A 13430-nucleotide genomic window follows, 5' to 3' on the forward strand; every position below is an offset into this window, starting at 1 on the left:
ATAAACCTGTTGAATGAAAATCAAAGATGAAAACATAACCTCCTTAGCAGAGGTAATAAAACCTCCACCCATTTATCAAGGAAATGTCACCAACATTAATAATTACTAGAAACACAACAGGAAATGAAAAGTAGAATGTTTCGAGAATATCTAAATAGTTGACGGGTAATTTTCTGCACACTTTTAGCGTCTTTTCCCACAATACCCAGGTGCACTACGTCACACACTACACACTTTCCTTAAAGGGGCAGACCATACCTGCAACACAAATGGTGAACTATGAACGTTTACTTACTATTTACTTACTATTTACTTGTATGAACTGAGCTGAAGACATGAGAGGTGTGAACTTGCACAACACTGGTTATAGGTATATATGCCAACTAAGGACGTGCATGAGCCAGAGAACCATCAGGACTACAGCGCATGCGCAGGAATGGAGCTTCGATTCCGAGCGGAGTGATTCCTCCTCCCCGACACGACACGATCTTCGGGCGCAGCTCCTCTTGACAGCTAAGCAGCGAGCAACTCGTCCACGATCCCAACAAGTGAGTTGACAGCTCTGTCCTCCGCACCTCCGTCCGTCCTCCACCCGCAGGTACGAGCCGCGGGGACCGCAGGGTGGGTATCCTCCTCCTCTACCCCTCGGCCCGGCCCCGGAGCCGGGCGGGGTGTAGCTGAGAGAGAGAGAGAGCCCCGCTCCTCTCCACCTCTGCTGCTCCAACTGTTTCTGGACTTTGGGCTGGTTAGCGTTAGCCAAACTTAGCGTTAGCTCTCGACGCGTAGCACCGCTCACTTCCTGTTTGGGCTCCGCTCACCTGTTAGCTCGCTGTCGGCGACCTGCTTTACTCCCAAACCCAGTTGTTGTGTGTAAAGGCAGCGTTCGAGGATCTACCGCGTCAGTGACTGTAACGGGTGAGTTAGCCTGTGGCTAGCTAGTCCGTCTCCCACCCCACCTCCCCTGTGCTGCTGTGAAAGAGGGGGTCAGGACTCCTGGTGGTGTTGTGCTTGACCCTCCCAGTGCCACGACCGTTTGATTGAATCCACTGAATGTCGGTGAGACTGCTGCCGATGAGGGGAAAGGCTGACGTGCAGAAGGTAGCCTGCTGCTGCTGATGCTGCTGGGAGGCTGTGTGATGAGCCTCCTCCAGGCCCTGCACACTACACCACCCACTGTAGGACTCAGAGTTCACAGACACACACTAAAAATAAAACACACCCTGACATTGCACAAGACAATGTTTCAATCACATTTGAAGCCATGGCTTTTTTTTAACGAGCACTGACTGAATCCATAGCTGGGGCATCAGCACTTGAATTCATAAATGGTTCCACCAGGAAGCACTTCTTGAGATTTGTTTTGTTTTCGTGTCTCATCCAGGAAAAAGGCTCTTTGCAGCTTGTGTTTGACTCGTTCCATCCAGTTGAATTTCATGTGAGTGGAGAAGATCACAGCCGTGTTGTAGTAAACACACAAGTCACATCACTGTTGTCGTGTTGTCAAGATGTTTCTGTCAAGATGTTTCTTTGACAGGAGGGAGGTCTCTTTTAGAGCTCACTACAAAACCATCAAGTATTTGGAATGACACCTTCCATTGGACTATATTCATGGTTGTAGGTATATGTTTGTATTTGGGAATAAACAGCCGATAGTGTGTATTTGACTATAAAATGAACTATGGCTGCAGGTTTAGACTGGGATGTAATTCACTGACAGGTGTTTGGTGTCACTAAAAGGCACTTGAGTTGGTTTCTCTCCCAGCAGCAGTAATAGCTGAACTCTTAGTTTGTACTGGGCATGTGTTGAGTCACCTGGCTCAGATGTTTTGGACTTATTGAAGTCACTGTCGCTGATGGATTCTTCAACAGAAGGAAAATTACGCAGACAGGGAAATTAACTCCCAACCCTGGCAGTGCTTGAGACACCTTTGTTATAGTTTACCTGTTATTTAGTTTTCCTGCAAAACCTGATATCATGACAGGACTAAATAGTTCACGTAGGCAATTCTTTTCAAATGTATAGTGTCTTTATTAAGTTAGTCAAACATAACCAGCCTAACCCTAACAATGGCTTTATGTTAATCACTACTGAACAGGTTTGCCATGCTGCCATGACAGGTATGTCCAGTGCGCTCATGACACATAATCAACCTGTTGATTAGGAGGCAGCAGACTGTTGACATCAGGTTGAGGTTGGTCATCCTCAAGTTATCCTCTTCACAACAAGGTCAGTGAGGTCATGAAGCAGATGGAGGTAAACATCAGATATTTAGCCACCATCACCTACAGTCTGAAGAGACACGAGACCAGATCTATAACCTGTCTCCCAACTCGACATGTGACAGAAGCTTGCTCACTCATGCCTCCTGCACCCAGCATCATTCACATTGTAAAACTTCCCTCAGATTGAATGTTATCCCAACGTTTGCATTTCAATCGTTGACCTTAAATGAGGTTTATGCCTCTCGACTCTCAAACAGTAATTACAGTTCTCTGTCTGTTGATACTGTTGTATCTCAGCAGGGCAAGTCAGCCCTCAGAAAGACGTGCACCCATAGACTTGACGTAGTGCTATACACAGTTTCCACACAGGCAGTCGTTGGCGAGCGAGGCTGCCAACTGGGACTGGCGGAGAAGGCTGGTAATGACTGGGTGTACTTGTTCCGGTGTTTAGAGCCAGTGAGAAAGCAACTGCCCGGCCACCGGAGGACACTGATACTTGGAGAGAACGGAAACAGTCTAATCTGGATGAACACTGTTGTGTACTATGTGTGTAATTACTTGAAAACTCATGGATCCCTTTTAAATTAGTCCTCGATTGATAAATCCTTCGAAGTCATCCACCATATTTCAGTGTAATAGGTCAGACATGATAACATCTCAGCAAATGCCCTAATCAAAGCCCCTAGCTCAGCATGTTAGGAATGCTCTCTAGTTAAAAGTTAATAACCACTTCAGTGTGGGTTGGAGGGTGTTCATCACATGATTCACAACCAGTTTGACATCTGGAGAAGAGACGTGGAACTGGTGGACATTTCCTCTCAACGACATAGATTCCCATCCGGCCTCTACACTATCTGTGTTTCTTATCCTGGTTCCTTCTCACTGCAGCTCTGTCCAGCGAAGTGAATCAGTGAGAGTGTTCCCTTTTTGTGCTTCATGCTCTTCTCCTTCTAATTGAATAGGTGTGATCGGAGCACATGATGCTGTTGCTGCTCATGTATGTCTGTGTTTAGCCAAATGCGTGTTTGAATTTGATTTGCCCGGGTTAAGTGTGTATGAAAGCCTTTTGTGTGCATGTGAGCATGTCACTGTGAGTGAATGAATGACCCCCTTCATGCTTTTGTGCTTACATTTGAACAATGTCTGTGTGTCTGTGTGTCTGTGTGTCTGTGTGTCTGTATCCGCAATGGTTATGAAAAGATTCATCTCAAGTTGGACATAGTAACTTGTCTTATTATAAGTATAAGTATCATATATGAAGATATAAAACTGAAAAGCAGCAAATTTCTATGATTTAGTGGCTAAAATCCATACATTTTGGCAAATTTGTTGATAAAAACCTATCGAGTAGTAAAATAACTACATATTTATTCATCATATGATTTGTAAATTTGTTTAGTCAGGAGGTTAATGTGGCTTTTGAAGCAGTAGGCGTTAGGCTACACTAAATTACTCCTGATTGTTTATATTATTGTTTATTTATTTTAACAGTACTGTTTTGAGGACTTTCTTAATTGTATATTAGAAACAGAACAGAGCAGCTTTCTTGCCCACAGTAAAATGATCTGCCATCTTGACGTGTTTGTTTGTGGTGGAGGCCGACTCACAGCAAAACAAATGAGCTAGCAGGATGTAACAAGTAGAGACAATGGGTTGGTGCTTATGTGCAGTGAGACACTTTCAGGGGGATGATCTTCTGGAGTCTGTAGAAGTAAAAGGAAGAAAACACATACAAATAATGCCAACAATTAAATTTCCATTATTTTCATTTGAAACTTCAATAATAAATTGAGTTGATTAGGAATTACCTGGAAATGTGTCACACATCTGACAATGGTTGATGTAACTACGTCAGTGGATTTCTAACTGTTGCAATATTGTCCAACCAGGGCTTAAGATAATAACTGAATGTTCAACAGAAACAAATAGCTGATGTTAGAAAAACACGGAAGGATGAGGATGTAATCCTTTAATTTCAGGTTAGAATATTGTGTGGGTGTCATTAACTCAGAGATGACATGTTGCTTTGAGTCATATTTGCATCGACCTACGTCTAAACCAAAATGTGGTTTCCACAACCAGGAAGTTGTTTTGCTGTTGTCTGACAGGTCCTCAGTGTGTGTCTGTGTGCATGATGGGTGTGTTTGGTGTGAGAGCCGAGTTGATTTGCATGTTACAGTGACACCGCTGCTCACGGCACATCAATTGTGACACATTAAACCTTGATTTGTTGAATAGGACAAAACATTCATCGGCCTCTCAATAGATTTACCTACTCAATGTGGTCTTTGTCTTATGATCTAATAAGCACATAATAGAGAAAGTTGCTGAAAGGAGAATTCAAAAATAGTTATTTCTTGTAACAGGGAGAATTTTGTGGCTTTCGTTCCCACTGTACTGTGTATCTGTGGTAAGGGGGGGAGCATCTCCTGTGAGAGGTGTGTAACTGATTGATAGTTGCAGCCTATAATCCCTATAATCAGGGCCAGAAGCGGGCCAGAAGCATAAGAGTAATACCAAACTGTAGAACAGTTAAAAAAAGACACGGAATTAATATCTCCAATATTCAGCTTGGAAACTTTATAAATATCAAGTATTTTAACAGAGTTTGGTGGATTTGTTACAGCTGCAACTCTTCTGGTTCAGGAAGCCAGGGATCATGGGTAATATCCACAGTTCAGTTGTGTTCCAGTTCAGTGAGTGGGTCTACCCAGTCTAGAGAGTGGTAGGCTTTGTTTTTCTCTGGCCGAAAACTACTTGATCTCTCGCAGAGCACAACAGAATTAACCACGCCATGTGTCTGCAGAGGGCGCTGCTGCTCAGGAAACAGCTACATGGTGTTGCTTTAACCATTTCAATGCTTAAACTGCTTCATGTTGCCCTTTTTGTTGTGCCTGCAGATTGTGTACAGAGCTGGGGCGGACAGGAGAGGGAAGGGGAGAGCTTGAACCCTGGTCTCCCCCGCTGACCCTGAGTAAACCAGCCAGCCATGGATGACAGCTCCTCACTGGGAAAAGTCAGCAGCTCCACCGAGTCCGTGGCCACCGTCACCAGTGAGGAGTTTGTTCTGGTACAGCCCAGTGCAGCAGGGTCACCACAGGGCTCTGAGGGCAAACCGAGACTCAAGGTTCGAATCACACCTGGACACACTTTTTCACCTGACTTGAATGGTGCAAGTTGTCATTTTCATTTCCCCCAAAGCACAAAAGTATCCAAAACTACACCAAAAGATTCAACAGGGCAGCTAAGAGAGTTTTACCTTGAGGTCTTCATGTGGTTTTGCTGTGTAATTACAACCCAAGAAGGCGCGTTGGCAACACGTGATTCACAAACTTTTGGCAAAGGATTGAGGAAGCCCTTGTCTGTCCTCATCTATCTCAATGTTTCCTTTTCCTCACCATGCTTAATCTCTCCTTGTTGCTCCCTGTCGTCTCATGTTAATTCCCCTTTTCCTCTATTCCTTAGATGTCTTGGAATGGAAGCGAGCAGCTCGAAAGAGCCATGGAGGACGTGCTGGATGATGATGATGATGATCAGGTGAAGACGGAGGTGGAGAAGAGCAGCGTGGAAAAAATGGAGAAGCACAAGGACCCAGAGAGCCAAGTCCTGGAGCCACCCCCTCCAGGTAAACTCTCACCTCTTGACCTTTCAGCTCCATTAACAATTTCGGACTTTAATTTTTTATCACAGAATATTAGTGTCAAAAATTAGTTAATTTCATAAACTGTCAAAATACAGTGAGCTTTTCTGCACAGATTTTTAGCATTTGAGGCAAAGAAACCCAACAAACAATTTCTGATAGAGCTCATACTTTCATATCAGAGTGGAAATACCAATTTGTAATGCATTCCTGGACGAAAAAATGTTTAACACTTCCCAGAGAACCTTGAAAATGCATACCATTGGGGGGGAAAATATATTTAAAAAAAAAGTCTTGCCGTATCAGATTGGCAGTGCCGCTATCTAAACCTGCTGACATTGCTTCAATGCTGCATGTATCAGCAAGGACGAGTTTGCCCAGACATCAGAGGAAAGACCAACACTGTTTACTGGGACTGATACACTTCACTGTTTACCTTAGTGGCATGTACAATGCATTAGCAATGTACAGGCTATGAAGTATGAAGTCACCTATTTATGTTAAAGAGGTTGAATTTGTTTGATATGATATTGCCCTGGTAAACTTTGGTGTTGCATTATGGCAGTACTTAAGATTTTGTTACGGTTCTGGTTTCCAAATGAGTCTAAAAAAATATTACATATATGTATAATGTGATTGTTGTCTTAAAGGCCCTTCTAGGAACAAGCATTTTGAATCAGCAGTTGCTGTAAATGCTGTGATGCATTGCACTGGATTATTGGTGTGTTATTTACAATATATTGTATCCCTCCTTACCAAATAAACATTTAAATAAAAATAGAATAACATGTAAATCCAGCATCCAGTCATTTGAGAGACTATGACATTAGCTCTGCAAACACAGGATGTGGGGAGATGAACTAAGGTGAAATGTACCTCTGTATGTATTTTTAGGCAAATGTGTTGACAAAAAAAAATTTGTAAAGCTCTTCTGCTGAAGTGCTTTACTTTCTAGTGATATGAAACAAACACTGATGCCGTGTCACAGAGGAAGGAAGCACAATCATTTCGCTGTCTGCAGACAATAGTCAAATTCACGGTGATGCTAAAAATGAGATTTGTACGAAAGAAAACTGTGAAAAATCAAGGTATGTCCAAACTTTTGCATTGTACCATATACTGTAATTATTTTAGCATTACTGTCTGTTGTATAAATCTCACAGCTGATGAATGCAGCAGGTGAAAGAAAGTGAAAGTTTCAGGTGCTTGATAAGAATGATGACCATTCATATTTAATATATGTGTTTGTACCTTAGATGGATATTTTTCCTACAACACCATAGAATTAAATGTTTTAGTCAAGACAGAATTTTCGTTATTTTTCATTTACTCACCTGGCAGAGGGCTTCTATCCAAAAACTAATCACAACTGGAATGTTACGTTTAGACTACGTGTCTCTTGTTTTGAATTCATTTACAGTTACTTTATTTTTGTGTTAACGCACATCTGCAGCGTGAGCAGAGAGGAAATGGTTAGTTTGAGGGTCAAAAAGGAGTCATTCAGTCAGCAGTGGAAATCCAGCCGCTACTCATTGTTCGGTTTCCTGTTTGGGAAGTGTGAAAGTTTCAGGCTAAAGGGCTGTCGTGGACCTGTTAAACTACAGGATGTGAAAGTCCAGAACAGGTTACGTTCTCATTATGCTGTGATGGAATGACAGATTCACTTGATAGGCTGCTTTATCTTGGTTCAAGATGGACAATCCATTTATTTCGGATTATGCACAGATAACCCCTAAGATTACGTTCCAGCTTTTGAGCAAAAATTAAAACCATCCCAACAACTCTGTGTGTCCACAGAAGCATGTCCAGCACCATCTAGCCCCGTTGTCCTGGAGGAGGACAGTGTCCAGTTTAACAAGCTGTCCTACCTGGGCTGCACCTGGGTCAAAGCCCCCCGCAACGAGGCAGAGGCACAGGAGGCCATGACCACCCTGCGAGCAGAGAGCGCCATCCCCATCCCCATCACCCTACATGTCCCCTGTGGACCAGATGGCTCAGTCAGGTCTGTACTGGATTAAGATTGAAGTTTTTTTTGAGAATCGCTGTTCTGGTTATTTAAACTTTAGAGTAGGAGTAAAGAAACTACACTAAAGAAATTGCTGACCCTATAATCGTGGACAGACAGACTTCTTGTTAGGTCCTATAAAATCACAAAAACCTAATGCTAGCTGTGGTTGTGGTACAATAAAAATGAGGACACCAGGATATATCTACAAAGCTTTGATACATTATTCATCACAGTCTCCAACCGATAAACAGTCACTTAGGAGAACAACCGAGAACAGATCATGAATTATGTGTTTATCCAACAACCACAACACATCCGCTGGTGGATATCCAGTAGAAGAAATGACTTTACAGAGGAATTGAGTTGAGAGAACACTTTTCAACCATTCTGAGTCATTAGGTGAAAGGGGAACATGATATGTGTCGATGCACAACAGAGGAAATGAGACGTGACTTTTTTTGACTCTGTCGAAAATGCAGTGACAAGGATTAGTTACTGACATAATGGAATATAAAAGGTTATTCAGTTGCTTCAGTCTTTGTACTAACTCATCTTTAGCCTAAGTTATCTAATGCCAGTTCTACACACAACATCTGAAAATGTTTCATGATGTTAAATATTTTCAACGGGATGTCGGGGTCATAAGAAAATTCTTTTTTTGGTATTTGTAAAAAATGTATCATTGACCAAAACAGATTTGCTCCTCTTAAAACCATTTTCAAATGAAAGTTTAGTATCCTCAGCCTACTTCTGTTTTGATTGTTAGTCTGAACCTTGACTCTCTGCAGGATCGTGGACCAGGCTTCAGGTACAGAGATCGCCTCCTTCCCCATTTACAAGGTGTTGTTCTGCGCTCGCGGACAGGAGGGCTCAGTGGAGAGCGACTGTTTCTCCTTCACCGAGAGTTACCGGAGTTCTGAGGACTTCCAGATCCACGTCTTCTCCTGCCACATTAAGGAAGCTGTGAGTTTCATGGCCCCATTACAAACTGCAACTCAACATAGTGTTCAGTTCACTGTACTGTTTGTAATCCAATACCATTGAGACACAGGATAGCAGGCATCGAGGAAGCTGTTATGAGCAGGAAACGATAATTAAATAGAACTTCTGCTTCGGTAAAATTGGCAGCAAGTAAACAAAAGCTCACTCTCCACAGATACGATATAATACAACAAATTGGAACGGAGTCTAAACATAAAGCTTCTGGTTTTATAAGTTTCACATTTTATAATTTTGAAGCAACATTGCCACTTTTACAGATACCATTTTAAGCCATCATGATTGTACCAAGTGTACGAAATGGAAAACAACCTAATCCACTCTCAGTAATGTTTATAGTAAATCTCCACAAATAATGTGCCTGTCAAAACTAATGACAAAAAATCTCAGATGTTTTTAAGAACAGATATATCTGTTTTTTAATCGTACAGAATGTCCACTGTATTGGGATGTAGTGACATTGTTGAACCAGTTGAGGGCACTGTTCTCCTGTTATGTTGATCTCAATAATCTCCAGTCTCTTTTAGTTATTTCTATCCCTTAAATTGTCCTGTTCTATTAATTTCTGTTTGTGTACATGTATTCTATGTACTCATTTCCTTCTCTAAGATTTGATTTCTCTTCTCTGTTTGCTCATAAGCAATATGTATTCTTCTTTCTTCTCCTCACCCTTTAATCCTCCCCACTTCTTTAACTCTCCGTCCGAAGTTCATCACATCCCCTCTTCTTTTTTCCCCAGGTCAGTCGGATCCTCTACAGTTTCTCCACGGCCTTTCGACGCTCTTCTCGGCCGGCAGACATCAGGGACACAACGCTGTCCGGTCCGCCCGACAGTGACCTTTACACCTTCACTGTGTCGCTGGAAATCAAAGAGGATGATGGCAAGGGCAACTTCAGGTACTTGTTTCGTGAATACACACGAGAAACAGCCTTTTTAATGGAGGAACCTTCATTTGCTTGTCATACATGTAGTTCTGTATCATCTTAGTATCACAAAACTAAAAAAATGTGTGTTCTATTGTTAATTTGCTGCTACAATAGTAATCGATCCGTCTGTTAGCGTTCATCCTCAAAGAGCCTGAAACAAGGAGTTGATTTTTATTTTCTAACATTTAATTGTTCTCCTGAAATAAACATTAAAATAGCAGTTCTGAACAATTGTCAGATGCCAGTAATATACATTCCATTAAGGAGAGGACTTGATGGACTGCATGTCATGTTTTATCTGTAATCATCAATACATTTGTCCTACTAGTGTAATAATATTTGTCAAATATACTTTTATCAAGGAAGGGAACAATGAGTTCTAGTTACATCAAGGACCATCACAGTACAATGCACAAAGTCAAAATGGAATTAAATCTAAGTCCCTAAAGTTTGATGTGATTACCCCCCCCCCCCCCCCCTCTTCTTCCCCTACACAGTCCGGTGCCAAAGGACAGAGATAAGTTTTATTTCAAGCTGCGACAGGGCGTCCAGAAGAAGGCCGTCATCTCAGTTCAGCAAATGTGCAACATGGAGCTGGGCATTGAGAGGTGAGCTGTGTTTAGTGCTGATGACTACCTGCTGAGTTTCAGGTAGTCATCAGTTTCAGCAGGGCGATCCAGGTAGGAGATAATGATGATGAGCTCTCAAACACGGCTGTAAATATGCCGGTGGTGGACATAGCATATTCAATCTGTAGCCATGTTATGAATTTCTTTATGGTTTCCTAAGACAGCACCAGGCTGCTTAAAATGGACAAACTCACTGGTTGAAGGACTGCAACAACAATACACTTGAAATCTCACTTATTCTTATGTGTTTACGTGCTCCTGTGGCGCGGTAGCCCTGAAAAACTAGGTCAGCTTCATCTCTCCCCCATGTCTTCCTTACCCTTTACCTCCTATTGCTCTCAGAGGGAGACCAGCACCTGCCCTCTCCTGTATTTTTAGCGTCAGTGGAAACGGTTATTGTGCTCAGAGCTGATCCTTTCTGAGGCGCGCAGCCTGTGTTGTGTTTTTATGATGCCTACAAATATATACTTCGACTCAAGGATGTTCGTGAGTAGATGTTTGGTGGTAAAAGGTCAAAGCTCACGCTGGCCTCACAAAGTATCTTGATTTTTCTTGAATGTGATATCTTAAGATCAGCCCGAGGGAATTTCTCCAAATTTGGTATAATCATTCACTTAGACTCAAAGATGAACTGACTGGATTTAGGGGACCAAAGCTCAAAAGCTCAAGGTCAAATAACTATCTGATGGTTTAAACACAATATATCCGAAATGGCCAAAGGGAATTTTATTACATGTGGTATAAATATTCACTTGGACTCTAGATGAACTGATTTGATTTTTGCTACCTGGTGAAGGTCACAGTGACCTGGGATCCCAGTGAATGGGATATATTAGGACTGACCATAGGGAATTTCATTACATCCGTTGCATTTAACTTGGACTAACGGAATTATTGATCGATTTCAGTGGTCAAAGGTCACAGAGACCTTATATGAATCTGGTGTATTAATATAACTTTGGTTTTCAATAGCCTCAAAATGTTTAAAGCTGTGCGTCATGTTCCTCAGTGATTGGTTGCATTTTGTTGTGTATTAGCAGCTGAACGTCCTCATTGTTAGAAAGAGAGTGTCTTCTTCCCGAGCTTATTAATCCTGTTGAACTGTCACAAGACATCTGACCCCTACTTTGTGAAATCAGTTAGAGCCATAGTGGATTAGTGATGGATATACTGTAAACACACTCTTACATAATTCAACTCTGAAACTGAGATTCCTACATTCACCACTTGATGGCACCTCAAACCTAAAGCTGACGGGATTTGTGTGTAACAAGAAACCCTGCTTCTTCTGTAAAACTTGCTTTAGGACTGATGTTGATGGAGCATTGGCCACTTTACCCATCCAATAAGGTGACAATGAGACCCCTGATGGGTGTAACAGTAACAGTAGATAATATAATCCCACTTTTTTTTCTGGTTGTTTATTTTCCTGTGGCTATGAAGCCCTTGTTGATGTAATGGACATCTCTGTTGAGCAAACGTAGGACCGTTCGTCACAGGCAGCAGAGGCAGTGAGAGCAGGAAGGGGCTTATACATGTATGGATGCCTGATATGGCTAAAATAATACACTGAGTCTACTTCATTAAGTATAGTTTATTCCATATTATAAGTTTCCTCTCAGAACACTCTGCTGGTGAATGCAGAGTATTGATTTGTCGTTGTACCGCCTGCATCTTCCCTCCAGGTGTTTTGGGATGCTGCTGAGTCCAGGACAGAAAGTCTGCAACAGTGACATGCATCTCCTAGACATGGTGAGCAGACACTTGTTTTATTGGAGAGATACAGTTTACAGTACATCATGATATATCTGAAAGCTGTGTACTTGCCTTGTGTTCGTGGAACATGAGAAAAGGCAGACTGGTTTATGAAATACTAAACTCATTGTAACCTTTTGAACAGAATAGGAAGAGTATTCTGTATAATTTAAACACCTATGTGTGCACTATTGGTCATTTCCAAGTGACTTTTAATTTACACTATATAAAAAAAACGTGTGTAACGAGAACATAAGGAGATGGTCACATAAATATATATCTAATAAATATCCACACAGGAGTCGATGGGGAAGAGCTCTGATGGGAAGTCCTACGTTATCACAGGAACGTGGAACCCCAACTTGGCTGTCTTCCAGCCACTGAATGAAGACACACCTAAAGGTGAGGACGAGTTATATACTAGGCAAAACAAGCAAGATTCTAACTAAAAGTTCTTTTACACATTTGCATTTATTTTCCACCATACATAAATACATGTTTCAGTTGAAAACGTTCAATGCCTCAGTGTTCCTGGAATTAAAGCACGGCGCACATAAACAATTGGATATTTGTAGAACAACGAATTGAGGAATATTTTTGTTGAACAAGATTTAATCTACATACCTTTGTTGTTCATTATGGTTATGAACAGCTTTAATATCAATAAAAACTGATAAGATTGTGTTTTTCTAGAACTTGTGATGGTTAGTTTATGAAGTAGGAAATGTTTCCAGATATTATAATACGCATGGAAGTGTCACAAAACCCAAGGTCACGTCTGGGAATTATGCAGCGCTCGGACGTGTTAATTGCTTTGTTCCATTCTCTGAAATAACTTATAGTCTGTGCACTGTCCTGTGACCCATTGCCTGTCACAGCTCGACATGTTTGTGCACAATGGAAGCGTGAACACGTCGGGCAGCAGAGCCAACAGAGCCGTGGACACACTTGTGAGACGAACTGAATTAAAGGCAGCATCTTGAGGAGATCGTTCTTATGCCATTCACTTTGCATTACTGTCTTGTATTCTTATTTTATCTAATTCTTTGTCCAAAATACTCAAACCAATTTTGAATAATGAAATATTGTTATTATATTATAATGTAACCAAACTTTGGAGCCATTACAAGAAAAAGCCTTTATTATCTCAAAAAATATCTTAAAGTATCTAAACTAAGAGTTAGGCAATCATTGCTGAATGAAGCTGCAGCAAAAGTCCCTCTCATTCAAAAGCGTTTCTCTAAACGAG

The 13430-nt window shown here is 41.6% G+C and overlaps 1 protein-coding gene across 4 annotated transcripts in view; it reads left to right on the forward strand.

Moving 5' to 3' along the window:
- The first annotated feature begins 442 nt into the window (after positions 1-442).
- Positions 443-13430, forward strand: part of rabgap1l (RAB GTPase activating protein 1-like) — a 179272-nt gene continuing 166284 nt past the window's right edge. Inside the window, exons 1-9 of one of the 4 annotated variants that reach the window (XM_062395184.1) lie at positions 443-548; positions 5124-5350; positions 5689-5848; positions 7661-7865; positions 8660-8834; positions 9610-9767; positions 10295-10405; positions 12112-12178; positions 12481-12583. In XM_062395184.1, the coding sequence (XP_062251168.1) occupies positions 5213-5350; positions 5689-5848; positions 7661-7865; positions 8660-8834; positions 9610-9767; positions 10295-10405; positions 12112-12178; positions 12481-12583 (1117 nt within the window). In that variant the 5' untranslated portion in view covers positions 443-548; positions 5124-5212. Of the gene's footprint in view, positions 622-767; positions 916-5123; positions 5351-5688; positions 5849-7660; positions 7866-8659; positions 8835-9609; positions 9768-10294; positions 10406-12111; positions 12179-12480; positions 12584-13430 lie in introns of those variants that run through there. The other 3 variants (XM_062395183.1, XM_062395182.1, XM_062395185.1) reach the window with 3 other exon arrangements.

The sequence above is a fragment of the Platichthys flesus genome, chromosome 9 (genome assembly GCF_949316205.1).
Source record: "Platichthys flesus chromosome 9, fPlaFle2.1, whole genome shotgun sequence".
Classification (NCBI taxonomy): Eukaryota; Metazoa; Chordata; class Actinopteri; order Pleuronectiformes; family Pleuronectidae; genus Platichthys; species Platichthys flesus.